Source organism: Anopheles merus, chromosome 2R (assembly GCF_017562075.2).
Source record: "Anopheles merus strain MAF chromosome 2R, AmerM5.1, whole genome shotgun sequence".
NCBI classification, from domain to species: domain Eukaryota; kingdom Metazoa; phylum Arthropoda; class Insecta; order Diptera; family Culicidae; genus Anopheles; species Anopheles merus.
Window position 1 is genome coordinate 49,017,549 of NC_054082.1, and position 18,321 is coordinate 49,035,869.

Sequence of the window (18,321 nt, forward strand, 5' to 3'; positions counted from 1 at the left end):
CTAGATGTAGGAGTTTTCTTTCTGCTATGGTATGGGTGAGTTTTTCTTTGCCAGCTAGCTCTTCGCTTTTGCATCGTTGCGTTTGAGCGGGCCATTCATATAACGCTACGTGCGGAACGGTTTGGGCTGTAGATGCGCGCGAGATGAGCTTGAGTGTTTGGATAATTTCTGGAACATTGCGAGGCGCATGCTCGATTGCGCGGATTGATCAGCAAAATCCTACGCCGATCTATTTGTGGGTCAGTGGCGTCGGCATACCGGGATAATTCCCACCACCGCGGGAATTCGGTCATATTCTGTAAATAGCTTTCCCAATTAAACACACCCCAGATTCTATCATGCATTCGTTATTTATTCCAATTTCTATTTAAAAAAATAAGGTTGCAAATTGCATTTGTAGGTATTCAAGTGTGTCGGTAGCTGTATTTTAGTAACCTGTCAACGCAACAAACAACGTATTATGTTCTCTACCGGATAGGGCAGTTTGATATGACCAAAACATCGTTTCACTTTATTAGAACGAACGCATAAAGCGCTGTCAATTGAACTAATTGAAAAGCCAAACATTGGCCTTGAAATGACGTACGGTCGTGGAACATCATCACGTGATCGCGCAACGAATAACAACCGATGGCAACGGCTCGCAACGAGAGCTGGACCCCCTTTTTCGCTTACCATAACTGCAACAATACCAAACGGATAAGGCAATTCTCGATGCATCAAATATTACCTTTTACGTTGCACATCCTATTTCTAGTAAACCGGGTCAACACGACAAAACTGCACCGCAAACTCGTAACGCCGGTGACAGCGCCAACCACCGCATAGCACTCCAATCCAATACTGCCAAAACAGCACCGACATAGTGGGGTCTGGCGGCTGGATAGTGTTGCACATTTAAAACTTCAAAACGTCGCTAAACTTCCGATCACGATTTTACGACAGTGCGCAGATCGCACACGATAGAGGAACGTGATGCACGATCGCGTACTCCAGCCAAGGCGCCGTCACACGGCAATCAAATGGTCGAGACGCTGCTGTGGTTCGGGCACAATGACCCTGCAGTAGAGCGACAGGGTAACGCTGACTCAAGTTCATGACCACACACGTACACAAGCCCTCTATCTAGCAATTTAAACACATTCTAGCCTAAGGTGGGGCCTCTCGAAAGGGCTGCCTTCAATAAGCCACCGACAGGGAGTTCCAGCCACGGAGGAGGGGGATCCAAATCACAGATGCAGTACACTGTGCCGCCTTCAACGGAAGTGGAAGTAAACAAACCATTAGAGGTTGGCGTGCGTGTACTGATTGCCTCAAATAAGCCACCGCCTGTGTTGCATACGTTATTTCCCATGCGAAGGGCACGAAACCAGCGTGGTGGTTGCTGCTAGCGTGCCGAACGAAACCTCGCCATTCCAGAAGCAAGTCACCCGCCCAGCTGGTCACCGTTGTTCCGAAAATGTCACCGAGCTACGATAAACGAGCTTGTATCGACTTTAGTAAGCAATTGAGCAATGACTAGCTGAGACTGACTAGCTTTCGCTCTCGCTTTGCTGCAAAACAAGATGCCGTCCACTGATTGTAGCGTGCCGGCTACATTTATCAAACCTTGTGTCACGATGCACTTCAATTAAGACCGCGTGCCGTCGTGTGCACATTTCCCTTTGAGCTGGATGGTTGAGGCCGATGGTAAGCGAAGGTCGCCGTCTGATCGGTATCTTGCTCTCAGACGGTGTGTTGTTCCAGATCATATTTCTCCGCTAACCGTTAACTTGATGCGGTTTTTTAAGGTTTTTTGCTTTGTCCTTAATCATCCTACTTGAAGCTAGGCCAGGCAACGTCAATCTGAAGAATGTGCGGCCAGTGGCAACTAGTAAGCACACACTTAAGCGTGTCTGGCAGAGGCATGGCGCTTATTTAAATGAAATAAACACTATTGAGATACTATAAGTTGTATGTACGGGATAGTATAGAAGAGACGTTAAGTTTAACAAGTGTAATGTGTGACGTAACGACCTCCTCAAACCTGGACTTGGTTAAATTTCTATCCAGACTATCCATGGACAAGATCTGACGTATTCGGTTGCAAGGTAATGTCAAAACGCCAAAAGAACAGGACAAAAACGTCACAATCAGAGGAATAGTTACGTCATGCTAATAAAGCATGATACAAATCGAAACATAAAATATTGTTATGAAAAGACAAACATTTGAACAGTGTTTATGGTATTATATTTAAGTATACAGACATAAGATTACAAACATAGTTCAATATCTTAGGTTAGAGACATCCGGAAATAAAGCTCTACTCAACAGAAATATACATCAGACTTCAAATTTCAGTAGCAATAATGTTAAAACTGGGACAAGCAACTGCATAACTTAATGTATTGATAATAGGCACACTGCCACGGCATAAAATGCGGACATTAAATATGAATGTGGCAACACACTAGCAAAATGAGCGATAATGCGTATGTATACTAATAAATTCATAAATATAAGCTATAAGCTATAAGCACCTATAAGCTATTTTTCTTGGACTTGGACATCCAAGTCCTTAGTTGGCTTATGGTAGGCCTAAACCGAATACTATTGTTGCACCAAACAAGAAATGAATTGAGATATCTATTTTCTATTCGTTAATGCTTGTCAAAATAATCCTCATAACACAACAGGCACTTGTTAACCTTTTTCAGCAAACATCAAAATTTGTCCTCATCATAGTTGTGCTACTTCCAGATACGACATTTTTTTATGTTTTTGTTGTTCTATACGCTTATTGGTTTGAAGTTATTAGTAAAAACACATTTCGCTGGATAGCTTGTGAGATCCTTTGAGTCTTTCTTTTATTTTGATTAAGTCAGAGTTTGTCCGTTCTCCCCCATCAACTATGATGGAGCTTTATAATCGTGTTTCTAGCGTAGATTGACGCACAAAAAAGAGTCCCACTAATTATCGCACTCATGCTAATAAAATACGAAAAAACAGTATGTTCATTCTAATTGCTTTACGACCTCTTATCATGGGTTTAATAGCGTAAAGGCTGTTATCAGCTAGCGAACATCAACTCCCCCGTCATTCCGTTAGCGAACATAATAATCTCGCCAAACATTACGCGTTAAAGCTGCACACCCAAAGCAACGAGAGTGCGATAGTTTCCAGTGTATTCGCTTATCGTGATCGACTTTATCTTATACTCGTGGATTCGTGGGATATCATCCATCTGGTCTGAGGTCTGGCATCGTCTGCATCGTCGTCCGTATCGCGTCCGTATGGAAGCCACCCAAAACCGCATCGCCTCCGCGAGAAGTCATTGAACTGGCATACAACCTTGGGCAACTGAAACGAGCCGATCACTGAATTATACACTCATTGTTTTGTTGTTTTCTTCGATGAAGCATTTCTCTTCCACTCGGTACGAAATCAATTTGTCTATTAATTGAATGTTATGCACCCAACCAGTTAGCAGGTGCGATTGAAACGGAGGAATAGAAATTCGGGTCCCATGTGCTTCGAAGCATAATTAACACCGATCCAGCCCCGAGTCAATCCCAGTTTCGGTACCCGGGTATGCACCCCTCGAAAGGGTCCCCCCCATCCGCACGTGGTGCGTACCGTGGTAAATAAATTGTCAAAAGTTTCACATTTTCGGCTCGTTTCCATGCCAACCATTTCGCCTCCTAATGATGCTCGAAAGCATAATGACGCATTGTTTTGCATCGATCTGCCGCAAAACACAAGGCGGTGGCGATCGGAATCACGCGCCGACTGACGAACCCCCGCCGCGTGTGCGTTTTTATTTTGTTTTTCTCGCTAGCGCATTGAGAAAGCCGAATGAAAAATGATCTTCACACACCGCGGGAAAACTATTTCAGTAATGATCCGATATCGTTAAAATCGTCATCGCTCTCGGTAAGGAATTATTGCAGCGAAAGTTTTGTTATGTTTTTTGTGTTGTTGTTGTGTGATGTATGCGTTTGTTTATCGGGCCGGTTTGAATCGTGCCCAGGATACGATTTTCGGTGGATTGACGAGGCAAGGGAAAATTAACGAAAGTAAAACTGGCTGAGCGAAATGGTATGGCATTTATTAACCTCGGCTAACACACATTATTCACAAGCCTTACATTGTTGTTTTCGGGCTTTGCATTTTCCGGCAGCTACTAATTATTTTTAATGCAAAAATGCATGCATGCGAGGAAAGCTTCCACGAGCATTTCAATCGCTTCGTTTTGCTTGCATTGAATACCTTACAGTTTCTCTTTCTTTCCCTGCGCCTTGCGCGAATCCTTCAAAAGGGTCAACGAAACATGTATTAAGGATTCAGCAAGGAATGGATTTTCTCGCTGGATTTTCACACAGACACACGCACACCAAAACAAGCTAGCCGCCCCACAGTACGGATTGCGCGATCATTATTGTGGTTGATTTGTTGATCGTGTTACAACAATTGTTCCTCAATTCGATACGAATCAAATCTTACATAAACAATTGAGCGCTACGCGTTTTTATTTTCCTCGTTTTGCCCATGTTTTCTTCTCCATTGATTAACCACTAATAAACCGATTTCGTCCGCTGGCGCGAAAGGAGGTTGTGTAGTGCACGAGGGGGACGCGGCACGATCGCGGCAGTGCTGCTGAATTAAATTATTGTGCTTAATTATATTCCCTAAAGACGGGTGAAAGGAGCACAATCACCAGCCAAGCCAGCCAACCTGCTTGCACTTGTTGCTGCGCCGTGATGCGCAAAAGGGTTTTGTTTCGCGATTTTGCGTAAGCGGCACATGCCAAAAATTGCACGCATATGCTCTGCAGGGGGCGGCAGCGGCGACGGCGGCAGCGGGAATTTGGCATCTGCATACCCGCGCTGCGCTCTCTTCCCTCACCACTCGACCAGATGAACAACAATGCATTGACGGACAGAGAGGCGCCAACACAAGTGCCAGCGTGTGTTTGTGTGTGTGTGTGTTGGGAGCGAATAGCCCAAAACGATCGGTATGTTTGGGGCATTTGAGAAAAGAAAGACTATAATTTAGCATTACTTTCACTTTATTTTCCCGCCGCGTGTGTTTATGTGCAGAAAAGACAGCAATCAAATGGCAACATTCTTCGCAACATGCGAAACAATGCAGCTATTACGCACACACCCTGCGTATGTGCCGTATGTTTGGAGGGCGCGATAATTCGAACAGACACTACACTTGTGAGCTACACCGGAACGGCAATTCAGCGTGATAAGTGATCAGCGCTCTGGCTCTTGTGCAAGCAACCGGCAATACAGATGGCAAAATATGTCACCATTAATCATTGTTACACATGAACAGAGCAAAAAAAACCCAATCGAAACCAAACAAACAAGCCACAAGGCAGTCCTCGTGATGACAAACCGATAAGAATATCGTCATGCGGATGGGGCACGAAGTTCATCGAGGCGTACATCAAAGTATGTGCTGGAATCTAGACACATACACAGTCCAGTTTATTGCGGATCTTAAAGGCTCTTCAATACGAAAAAGAGAGTTATTGGTGATTGTTGCCTGTCTAGGGGCCTTCTTAAAATCATCATTCATTTTGATGCTGGGTCTATTAACTTATCCCTTTCCAATGGAAATAATTAAACATTTTTATAGAATTTAGCTCTTTAAACCACAACGGCTGCTGTTCATTGAACTAGTTGCCTTTTTAATTCTGCCTAAGAAAACTCCTCAAATCGTACGACTTAACAATATGCCTGTCATGGGTTCAATAGACCGTGCCGCCATATGTAGGGATAACTATCCTGCTAGGGGGGGGGGGGGTCATTCACAAGACACTGAAAGCCAAGTCCACAAGTGGTACAGGCAGGCCTTGACCGACAACGGTTGTTCAGCCCAAAAGAAGAAGAAGAAGAAAATTCCCACTATCGTAAAATCAAAGTTTATCCAGGATTTATTGACACTGTGCTATGGTTTTTTGTTGTATTTTATGATTTTTTGGAAATTCACAATATCGGTTGTTTTATTTCGTTATTTAATATCAGGTTGTAGTAAACGTTACCATATGGAACCAAGAAAATACTGATGTTTTTTTATGCAAAACGCTATGTATTTTACACATAATTTTTAATACAAAGTAAACAAAATCTCTGTAATATTTGACTACATTATTATTTCTTTTTTTTACATGATACTGATGTGTTTCCCGCTATTAGCGTACTGCGTTGACCTAATCCAGCCAAAACATGTTATATTGATCGCCACTTAAAGCATAATTCGGCAGCAACAACAACACAATCTTTCGCATCATTTTCCGCCCCTAATTACGTATCACTGCATCAAGCTCGCAAAAAAACACCAAACTAATGCTCCAAATTGTGAGAAATGTAAGTAAAAACGGGTTTTTTTTTTCTTAATCTTCAAAGATGAGATGATCGCGATGAGAAATGGAAGAAAAAGTGCATATACTTTTGGGAAAGCGTTCAACCGGCTTTCTATCACATTTAAATTATGAGCCGGCATATATGATTTCCTAGGGACGCTTACAAATACAACTCAAACGGTTCTGTGTATGTGTATGTTTTTTTTTTATTTTTTGGTTATTACAGCTCCCTGCCATCTCACTTAATAGTGTTGAACTGCTTTTTAACAAGACTTCCGGGTGAGATAAAGCATCCACTGTAGTGCGCCGGTCCAGGAGTGTTATTAGAGGGACGTGGGGTGTTGTAGGGAAGAGATAGTGGTACACACCACAAAACCCCAATCAACACTGACCTGCTAAAATAACGCGCCAAGCGTGAAAGCGGCTCAATGAAGAACCGAACCCTTCCGATCAGCGTTTGGTCGCAAAGCGATTGGAAATCTAAGGCGCTACAAATTACACACTTACCCCCTCGCTCTTCGCAGGCTCCAACAATCGGCGGGAAGGCGCATGCATCTCACAAGCGATACGTTTAATATTTCAATTAGGGAACTTAAATTTGGAAAATTCAGAGCATAGCACAGCATCCCTCCTCCCTGGGGGCTCATAATTGAATTGGAAACAACTTTCGCTAAATTAAGCTCCGTTTTTCATACCCCACTCGATCCCCCCTGCTGTGCACTGCCACCAGTATCGGAACAATTGGTGAATGTAAAAAAAAAAAACAGTTAACAAATCAAAACCATTGACAATCGGAATGAAAGAAACTATCCCGATCTCGCACCTCGCGCCTAATTGCCCAATCGGGCGCAATTGTTTCTTTTTAAGACTTAGGGCATTTTCTTTGCTGATTTTATTGCCCCCAAAAAAACCCCCATTACCCAACGTGCACGAGCCCGGTATGGGCCGAAATTAAACTGTCCACAAACGGTGCACTGAGCATGACCGTACAGACACATACGCACACCACGGGCAGCTAACGCCGCGTGAAAAGTGGATCGATTTTCGCAACACAAACTAAAATAAAAAAAAAAGATTGAGTTGGCCCCACACAGTTCCACTTTCGCCATTTGGTCGCGGCACACGCTTTGGTGTTTTGGCGGTTTTTTTCGCGATTTCGTCTGCGGTCGGTCAATTCGATTTGCTTATGTTTTGTGTCCAGCTTGCCAGGTTGCCCGAGTCTTCGATTCCCGGGCGTATAATCGGAAAAATCAGCAAAATAGAGAGCAAGAGAGCAAAGAAAATTTTAAACTTAAATCATCCGTAAGCGCTGCATGTGCTGTAAAGCAAGGAAGGGGCATATGGTGGAAAATATTCGGCAAATGACAGCAAGTCAACCGACACTAAAGAATCGTGCCACAGTGACAGTACAACCAGATTATCGAAAGCATTCACCAATTAATCACGGATTTGGGTAATGTTTAAGCACACAGTAGCTGTGCTTTCACAAGAGACTTTATTTTCTACGGTTGAGAAATTCATTTTATTACCCTTTTTTACAAATAATCAGATTAAGTGCTACTTGGAGTAGCTCAAGGGTTTGACAATCAATTTTGCTGTACATTTAAATATTTAAATACTTATATTAAAGCAGAGTCATTTTCAGCAAGAATAACTACCAAAAATAAATAATTCCATGTTGAAATTTCTTACTGAACTTGTCCTTGATCTTATCATCCTGTGTTCCGTATATTAATCAGATTAAATAAGCGGAAGAAATGTTTTGTTTGTTTTTAAGGTACAGACAAATTTTCCACAAAAAAATACATCAGCCTGCGTATTTATAATGCCCTTGGAAACACCTTTAAAATAAAATGACAATAAATAGATTTCATTAAAAGTTCCACTATAATTAATGGAAAAATGGAACAAATTTAAACTAAAAAAGTGGATAGTGAGAAAGAAAAAACAACTTTTCTGAGAAGCTTTAGGCAAACTCTAGCCACCTAACCTAAGCAATATAGTGATTTCAATTTAGGCCACCCAACCCCCCTCCCCCACTCAATTCTTGCCCATTCCAATAACATCTTACAAGTAATCATTTCAATGCAATCGAACTAGTAGGAAAAATATGCAAAAGTTAAGTGGACCGAGGAAACGGAAGAAAGCAATCACATACAGCACATCTAGCCTTATTTTTGTGACATTTAGTGACTTTCAAATAACAAAGTAAAAAAATAATATTAAGTGTAACAAAAATGATGAATGTTATATTAGCACCATCGAGTGGGCTAAGAAATCAGTTCGTCAACCAATAAAATAAATCTTAAACATTATTTTTTTTAAATACATGTATTATATACCAATCCATAGCAATGCCACGAGAATTAATATTGTATGGACTAACCAAGATGTAAATTAATGCCCATAATATGTTACGAGACTCGATGTGTCTCTTCACACGACAGCAACGGCTTCTTTAAGAGATAGTCTTTAACAATCCCTTACAAATCATGCAATATTTAACTGTCCACCTAACCTGAAATCAAAAACCCCAATTCAATCACAACGATAGCGCACAGAGCCTCTCTCTCTCTATCGAAGCGATAAAGCAACAAAGCTTCGATTGAAAGACAAACCAAACAAAAGGGACCGAAGGGAGAGGACGCCAAAAAGTGAAACGGTTTCAATCCCTTCCATTCCATTCCAGTATCACACACCAGACCAACCGGGTGGAGCAGCTTTTATCCGGTGTGGGGGGAAAATGAAAACATTCGGCTGCCCATCATCTGAGCCCCGCCAGCTTCCTCCTCCTCAAGCAAAACAAAAAAGTTGGTCGCTTTTTCCAGCATGAAAAAGAGAAAATCGCTTTTATCACACACGATCGCGGCTGTATGTATGGCTGTCTGTATTGAAGGACGGACACACACAAACACCCATCTACACGATATCACGTGCAGCTAGAGAAGAAGCCCGCTTGTGATCGCGGCGTCGTCACTTTTGTGATGATCATTTTTTGCCGCCTCTTTGATGTCGGGTCGATACAATGCGTTTTGTAAATTACATTGCCAACATAAAGCCATGCATAAAGGAAGGAGAAAAGGGGAAAAGAAGCCTTTAGCTGCAATGCGCGCAAGTGCATCTGTTTGGGGATGATTGGGTTGGCGAAAAGTGACGGAATTGCTTGACCTTTACACGCATAATCAATAACCCAGCAAGCAGAGTGTTGCGGTTTTCAAGTACAATGCCACCTAAAAAAAGGGGAAATGGTGTAAATGGACCTGATTTCACCTTGTTTGCACTTTTTTGTGTCTCTCTTAAACACGACAACACATGCACGCGTCTTTCAGTGCGTGGATGGGTTTTGTTGTGTGATGGAATGGTTTGTTTGATTCCATAATAAAATGATCATTTGTTTTATACGCGAGTTTGCTTGGGTGAGGATTAAAAAATCGATACCCCCCCCCCCCCCTTACCTTGTACACCTCCGAGAAGAAGCCGGACCCGATGTGCTCGCGGTGAAAATCGTCCAGACAGTAGAGCGCCGAGACGGCGGTCCGGAGCGCCCGGCAGGACGGCCCGGTGACGGAACGGTCCGAGCAGCCATTGCGGCTCAATGGCGGCCCCGGCCCGGTGTGCTGTCCAACGTTCATCTTTATCAGCTCACCACCACCACCACCGGCAGGCCCGCGTGAGTGTGTTTGCGCACCGTCGAGCCGAACCGTTCGACGCACATCGCTCGCAGCGGGGCACCAGCGGGGCCGACCACCACCACCACCGCCGGGAGGCTGGGAGAAGCGGTGGCAGAAGTATGTGCTCGAATGTGCTGTGCTGGCCAACACCTGTGCCACCCCTCAAGCACTACTTTTAATTTTGTTGCTAAAGATAAGACGATATCAAGCACTCGCGCACACACACACGCGCGCACACCCGTCACTTACACTGTGGACACTTTTCGCTCCTCTGTGCTGTGGACGCTTAATCCCGAACCACTAACAAATGCGCCCGACTGGCCATTCACCTACTTGCGCATCATCATTTGTGTACTTTTGGCAACCACACACGCACGCACACACTTTAGGGAGCATTTTTTTTCGCTATAAACTGATCATCTCTTCTAATCCTTCTGAAAAAGGATCCACTACGAATTTAATCTCACGAAATTGCACACTATTCGCACACACAGACACACATACACTGGCCGACTCTCACCCCAGCAGCTGTGATTCGGCTTTGACACTTTGTGTACGCACGGTCGCTGGACGAATGGCCGCGTGTTGTTGTTCCCCCGTTTACGAATGCTGATCGAGTGCATTCATCCTGCCGGCGCAGCAGGCTAAGAGAGTGTAGAGGGTTTAGCTTTTAGTACGCGCGCACTTTCCCACTCTCTCGCTTGCTCGCTCTCGCCCAGCACTTGGGCTATCTCCCTCTAGCGCTCTCATTACACTGCGCTTCCATTGGGGCACTGGGGTGGGGCGGGGGCTCGTCGTTTGCACTATTTGCCGATTGCCGCTCACTGCCGCTCGCTAGAACGTCTCCCCTTCTGGCGCAATAGGCGGCGGAAGAAAAGGTTTCGCGAGAAGGGGGGATAGGGTTTTTCACTTCACACTTGCCGCCGCCGCCGCCGCTGTCACCTGTTGGTGGAAATGGTAGTCGTGATGGAAAACGTTACTTTTCTTTTCCCAATTTATTTTTCGAAGGAGGGGAGCAAAAATAAAAGCCTTCACACTCGTAACAATTCGATTTTTCAGGATTACGGTGCGAATTCACTGGGGAGGAGAGTTCAACACGCGAAAAGATGAATATTTCCGCCGGCGAAAAGCGCACTAACGTTTCCGCTATTCCGTGTCACGGCTTCTGTGCCAGGTGTGTTACTAAACGCAACCGAGGCGCAAAGACGCAGAGGTTTCACACGCACACACGAACGCGGAAATCATCACAGCAAAACGTGTGTGTAAAGCGGCCCGTCATGATTTCGTGCCACTTGCGATACTTTTCACGCGTGTACCGATAAGGTGCGGATAAATGCTTTGTGCGCGTGGGTGTGATAACGCGGATGTTGGTGTGTTTGTGTGTTCCTTCGGCCCAGGTGTACTTTACCGCTGATCAAATGACGCACGTACACGCGCTAGTGTGTTGAGATGCGAAAAGGGCTTTTCAGATGAATTGAATCTAGTTCTAAGAAAAATCATGATATCTTCTTCTTTTTGGCATTGCAAGACATACGCGGCCATGCCGGTCTGCAACTGCTTCCGAAAATTGATAGTATCTTGCAGCCGGATATTCAGTTCTTGCTAGGGGAGGAAGAAGGTCCCGTAGGGGTATCAATTTGGCACAGTAGGAGCCGACGCATCCATCGAATAATTTAATTTTAATATAATAATTTTAAAAACATCATCAACATCCCGCTGAAACCAGTGTAATAAAACGAATAACAGACATTACTACCATCCGAACAAAATTCGTTAAACAATTTGATCAGTTTAACAGGATCATAATATATTACACTTTTATCTTAGATTACACAAACTAATGATTATTCAAACTGCTTGAAGCAATTTTTAATGAACAATTATCATATTATACTTGACAAAGAAACCCAGCAACAATGTTCACTGAGAGTAAAGGAAAACATTTCAAACAAACATGTATCCGGAGGTATAGTTTCTCCAATAACTAATGCTGAAGTTCGTAACAGCGATAAGCTTTTTCCGAGGAAAATCTTATCACGATGCATGTTAGATTATTTTCTAAAAACTGATTGTAATTATTTGATGGTTTGATATGACATTATCAGCTACGAATGTGTATTGACCTCACAAACCCGTCAAGAGCTTCTCTGGCCAGGGGTTTTCAGGCCAGATGAACATTAAAGCGTCATTTCCAATTCCATCAAATTTCATTCCATTTTTGTGGATTGTGTATGGAATGTCATCTAACCCTATACCATGTGAACACTTCAGTTTTCACTGTAAAAATGTATATGCATTTCAAAGTTTTAAACATTGCCCGACGATGTTGAGAGCAGCCCTGTATCAATCACGGGGAAGTCGACGCAATACTATTTTTAAAAGAAACAGTGACAGGCCGAATGGAATTCTTTACGGGGCAATAGTGAAATAGGCAAAACCACTCGTCAGCACTCGTCAGATAAGATAAGCAACACTGCACTGGTATCTGGGACTGCCGTGTTGTACGGTTCCGTTACACAGAAACTAAATTCTAGAGCGAAAAAAGCGACTTGCCCTACGGACGCTCACAACACATTTAACGTTGCCCGATCGCGTCCAAAAGATCAATTCAATCGACCTTTATTCTTCTGATATGTGTTGGCAGATAAGAATTTGATTTTTTCTTTATCGTAGCGTTTCAACTACCAAGGTCGTCCTATCAACACGCGCTCGTGCTCTTTGCTCCAGTCTCTCTATCCCCCTCTCTAAATGACATTTTAGGGTACCAAATCAACAGTCAATCGACTTTGTTGATAGCATATTTCTAAAGAATCTTTCGAAATGCAGATGCCAACACTTTGGTAAACAATAGATGATGGTCACGCGCAAAAGGTTGCCCGACCAACAGTATGGTTCGTGACATTTAGGTACTCTGTCAACAAAAGTGTTGTTTATCCTCCCAAAAGAGTAAAATAGTTCAACAAAATGATCAAGTCTCGGAAAAAGGTGCTGTTTATAAGTAAAAATGTCATGTTAAAAACAAATAAACATTCCTCCCAAGAGATCCCGTTCATCCCTTTTAATATACACAGCATCTAGATTGGCTAGTAATCAAGTGGATGATGTATAATTAAATTCCGAAATTTGGCAACGTTCCACCGGAAGCCAGAACATGAATGAACGATCAATTTACGACAGAATCGCCGCAAATAAAATAAACCACAACGATAATACGTCGGAACGATGCATTTTAGTAACTCTTTAAATAATCAACAATATTCAAAATCCCTGAAGCGATTCATAAATGAATTATTTGTTTTTTAGTATTATTCATCATCCGTTCCAAGAGCTCAAACCGCTCTGTTCGATTCCGTCACCAAATGAAGAATCTGTTTTATATCCTCCGGCCCTTTTTGGGGGTGTTTCTGGATAGGGGAAATCTTGCTATAAACCATTCCAAATCTTTCCTACAAAACGTTCCGAAGTTTATGGAGGGAGGATGAAGTTGATTTGGCCTCTCGATCAAATTCAAGTGTTTTGCTTTCGGACCATTTCTAAGGCAAAACATCGACAGGAAAAACATTCCACTGTCCACTTTAAATTTAGTTCTCTCTTACCGGGCGGGGAGGATGGGTGAACATCGTCTTGATTTTTGGCGACGCGCCCAAACACAAAGCAAGCATCCGCGCTACCACAAAGCTACCAGACACCGCCGAAGCGTCAATCTGGCCCACATATGAAAGGGATACGGACACACGCCACGGAGCGGCAGGGGAAGGGAAAACGGCAACCCGCCCTTCGCTCGGCTGATGAATTTGACGTAAATCTCCATTCCACCTTAAGCCGGATGCGTCGAGCCCCGGGATAGGAGGACATTGGTGGATGGCGTGGCGTCAGCAAAGGGAAACCCTTCGCCCCACACATTCGGAATGTTGTGAGCATCGACTGAGAAAACAAACTGCTTCCTTTGCTCCGCTAAAATCCCCACACATAAATAATTGTGTCTGCTTGCATTCCGGATGTAACTTCCCCACGTGGGAACGAGTGAGGGAGAGGGAGATTCACGGGAGTTTAAAAGTTTTAAAGCGAATTCCACGCCACGCACATTTTCCCTTTTTCCAGCGAGCAAGGGGTTTGATGGATTTCCACGACAAAGAAAACAAAAAGCGGTCGGCAGATGTGTTCTAAAAATAGCACGACTCTGCTTCGCCCCCCAAAATGCACCCAGCAGCATCGTCAGATCTCAACGATCCGCAGAACAGGGTGCGACCGATCGGTCGTCCTACGGAGTTTCTGGCAGCATCCGGTGAACAACAACAACAACAACAACAAAACGCAGAAACACGGTGGGAGGATGCTTCCCTTCTTGAGCGGAACTGTAAACAACAACAATCTGACATTTGCTGACATTTTCATCTTTTTCTCGCAGAATTCTAGATCAGTCTCTCTTTCTCTCTCTCGCAATCTGCTCCGATCTCTTGGTTGTTGCTATGTTCTCTTTTTCTCTCTCTCACACACACATGTAAACTCACAACAACAAAAACACATACACACATACACAGGCTACAGTTTTCCCGTTGCTGTGGGTGACATTTTCCCCCCGGGCACACAGAGATGAAAATGGGGATGGGGAGCAAGCCCGAGAGCGAGCGATAAGAGATGCGCATCGTTCGCTCTCTGTTCCTCTTTCGCCGCACGTGATGCAGTAGGAGTCTGGGGCCCGGGAGTGTGAGTGTGTCCCGGACAAATTTCCACTCATACGCATTTTGTGCCACAAGCAAAGTGTCACTTTTCCAAGATCTGGGATTCATTTTTTTTGGCTTTGGGTTTCTCTCTTTCTCTCTCTCTGTGTTGTTGTTTGCTCTCGTTGTGTTTTCACTTCAAGTTTCAAAGTGGACCCTTTTCTCGAAAATGCTATTTTACGTGTTTTCATTTTTAAACACACACTCATATATACACACACATAAATGCACGCACACGCAATACTTCACGCAACACCACAAAGCAAAGGAAAAGCGTGCACCAGAAAGGTTGCATTCCTCCGGTGCACACTTTGCGAATCTGGGGTGGGGGAGGAAAGGGGGGACGACACTGCAACTGACCAAGTGTACATTCACTAACACAGCTGCAACGGAGCAGAGGAAGCCCCACACCAGCCCCACATCGATTGACCTTTTCTGTATGTTGCGCTTTTCCATCGGCACAAGAGTTTGATGCGTATTTGTGGTGCGTATCCGCTCGTTCCCTTGCAGACTCGCTTTGGCATCTTGCATTTTGCTGGCACGGCACTTATGCGATAGCTATCTTATTTTACATAGTCGCTTTTCCACACAAACGCTTTTCCACTGACAGAGAGAGTGTGTGTGTGTGTGTACACTGTCCACGGCTGATGGGTTCTACGCACGGAAGGCTCAAGCCAACCGATGTTGAGACACATTCCGTTGCACCAAACCGTAGACATCAACAGTAGGCTCTGCCACCGCGAGCCCTTCCCCATTGAACCCTTCAAACGACACTACAGCCCACACACACACACACTCACACGCACGACTTTGCTGTTGTCGGTAATGAAAATTGGTCCCCCTAAACAAAACAAAAAAACACTCCAGTACCAAAAACTGCAACTGCACAACCGCGAGGGGGGAAAACACAGCACTGCGAAGAAATGCCAACAACCCGCGAGTTCGACGCTCGATGGCTGCGGTTTGGTTGGACGCACGAAATAAAGGGAAAACACACACGCTTTCGCCTCACGCCTTACTGACCGATTTTGGAGGGCTTGTGCACAGGTTGCTTCGCACTATTGGGGGTTTTGGGGCTTTTGCTCTGCGTCGAAACGAAAAAACGGCAGCTTACGGTTGTGCCGCGCGATTTGTTTTGCTGCTGCCCGTCGAATGGTGTGTGCGTGCAATTTTTCACCAGAGCGAACCCTCTGCGAGCGAGCAACCGACAACATGAGACGCATATATCGGAACGCGCTGTGCGAGTGGAAAAGAGAGGGATGCAGCGAGTATGTGCGAGAGAGCGGGAGAAAAATTGTGGATATTTTTATGCCTTATTCTACGCCTGTAGTGGTGGCGTAAGCCCCTGCACAAGTATTACGCACACACTTTTGCATTGTACGTCAAGCCGTGGTCGAATGAATGCAACGTGGGAAGGGCCTGGATCATGAATGATATGGAAATAGTTACAGATTATTTTAGATTTTTTTATATTATGTTTGCTCATAAGGAGCTTAGTTTATATCGAAATAAAAGTAATATACATACTACGTAGCTTGGTTATATACTCGATGTTGTTCTTATTTCCAGACAGTGAATTATCACCTATTTCAAGCAAAACATTCATTTCGTTCCCTTTACGAATACTACAATGTCCCTCTAATGAACAAAATAATGATAAATTTCAAAAACAGCATATCGGATGCATTTCTTCCCAGTTAGACCCGGTTTACCTGTAAGGACACCTCCGTTCATGTAGAGCAAATTCAAATACATTTATTTGCATCGAATTCGATCGTGTCTACGACGATGTTTCCCTATGTACAAGCGATCTGCTGCACGCTACACCAAGCGCCTATTTCTTCTTCATATACTTTAGATATTTGTTTGCGCTAAATGTATCCTCCACATCGTCGTCGATGCGAATCTTCTGCTTTGGTTTACGCTTTTCGATGCGTGCTTTACGTTCCGCTTCTGACAGCAAGCTTAGGTCAAGCGGCAGCTAAAAAAAATACCACACAGACAGCATTAGATAGTTGCACAAACTGCTAGGCGGAAGCATTTACCTTAATAATCCTTCTTGGTTCGTGATAGCTGAGGTTGATAGTCGCACCATCGGGCAGCACCATCATGGTGGGATAGCGCCGGGCGTAGATGCTACGGTGCACCTTCACTATTGCCGCTGTGTTTGACGACAGGCCACGTGCCAAGCTACTGTTTGCGTTCAAACTCAATCTGGTTAATAGTTTTGAAAACTGCATTGCTGTTGTTGGATAAATATACACTATTTTATGAGTAAAAGTTAAATAACTCCTGGAGACGGCACGCGTAATGTTTTTGATGTTTGTTGTTATTGTTTTTGTCCGGCCTGAGCATTGACAGATGACATTTCGAGCAGTTTACAGTAGAGTACTCGCGCCTTTCAAGCTGTAATAATCAAGCTGCTCGAGTTTTTAAAAGAGCCGCTTAAGAACGGTGGTTGTTACATTACATGTTTAAATGTAATTACATGTTCATTTTTATAGCAAATGGAACAAATTTTCCATGCAAATTTAAAATGTATGAACAAATACAAAGTTTTGGAATAAGATGGTTTAAAAACGACGAATTAACAGTTTAGTTTAACAGCAAAAAAAACATTATCTATAAAAATCCATGTACGTCACAACGGATGTAATTGTTGCAAACACATTTGTTACTTACTTACTTATCCGGCGCTACAAGTAAATCTTGGACTGTCTCAGGAATGTTTGAAACCGCTCACGGTCTCGCGCTCTCGTCTGCCAATCCGTTATCCCGGCATTAGTGGAGGACGCTTTGCCACCTCAGTTTGGGCCTACCACGCCCTATTTGTTCTTGTAGACGCCATACAAAGACTTCACGGGCTGCGTTTACGGGCCAGCTAAAACGACGCACGTTTATGGCTGTCTTTTAATTGATCTCTAGATCTCTTTATTTTCTTAACATTTGAAAAATTTCAATGCTAAGATTATCAAAACAAATTTATTTGATTGCTTTTAGCATCAATACAGATCTACCATACTGGACGGAAACTTAATAGAAAGCAATCATAGCTATCATAGCGGGATCTGTTTGATCTGTATGCTGTTTACAAATGTTGAACAACATTATCCAAATATTCCTTGCCATCGAACTTCCTGTGGAAGAACATGGGTCTCATTGGGTCTCATCAATTACGCATGCGCAGTTTAACCTTTCTGCATAATCAATCAACAAACAATGCTCAAGGACTTGACATAATCGAGCCGGCTGCCATCGACATTTAATAATTAATATCAATTGGCGGCAAGCCTCTCTCACTTTCAATCAGTAGAACATATGCCCTAGAAGTTCAGTACTCCTCTATCCGCTCAATTGGTTAGCGATTTCTTTTGCAGAGCGATCAGCCACAAAACAACAATTATGATTGGTCTTAAAAAGCATAGAGCATTTTTGGAACGACTTCGATGGACCTTACGGGCCCAGCACGTGTTCGGAGTGTCCTCACTAACCGTCGACAAACGGGGAAATGTTAAGTCGGGCAGTGCGGCTCCAAAGTTTATTTTGGCGATGTTGGGACTGGCCATATTAT

General features: G+C 43.7%; 2 protein-coding genes across 3 annotated transcripts in view; both read right to left on the reverse strand.

Moving 5' to 3' along the window:
* Positions 1–15,904, reverse strand: part of LOC121603629 — a 64,263-nt gene extending 48,359 nt beyond the window's left edge. The window contains exons 1-2 of one of the 2 annotated variants that reach the window (XM_041932652.1): positions 15,774–15,904; positions 9,814–10,971 (exon numbers count right to left, since the gene is read on the reverse strand). In XM_041932652.1, coding sequence (XP_041788586.1) covers positions 9,814–9,990 — 177 coding nt within the window. In that variant the 5' untranslated portion in view covers positions 9,991–10,971; positions 15,774–15,904. The other variant, XM_041932654.1, reaches the window with a different exon arrangement.
* Positions 15,905–16,485: 581 nt separating this feature from the next.
* Positions 16,486–17,084, reverse strand: LOC121603630 (39S ribosomal protein L55, mitochondrial). Its single transcript, XM_041932655.1, has 2 exons — positions 16,796–17,084; positions 16,486–16,731 (listed from the first exon to the last, which is right to left on the reverse strand). Exons 1-2 carry the CDS (start codon positions 16,988–16,990, stop codon positions 16,585–16,587), a joined length of 342 nt encoding a protein of 113 aa, XP_041788589.1. The 5' UTR covers positions 16,991–17,084; the 3' UTR covers positions 16,486–16,584.
* Positions 17,085–18,321: the final 1,237 nt, after the last annotated feature.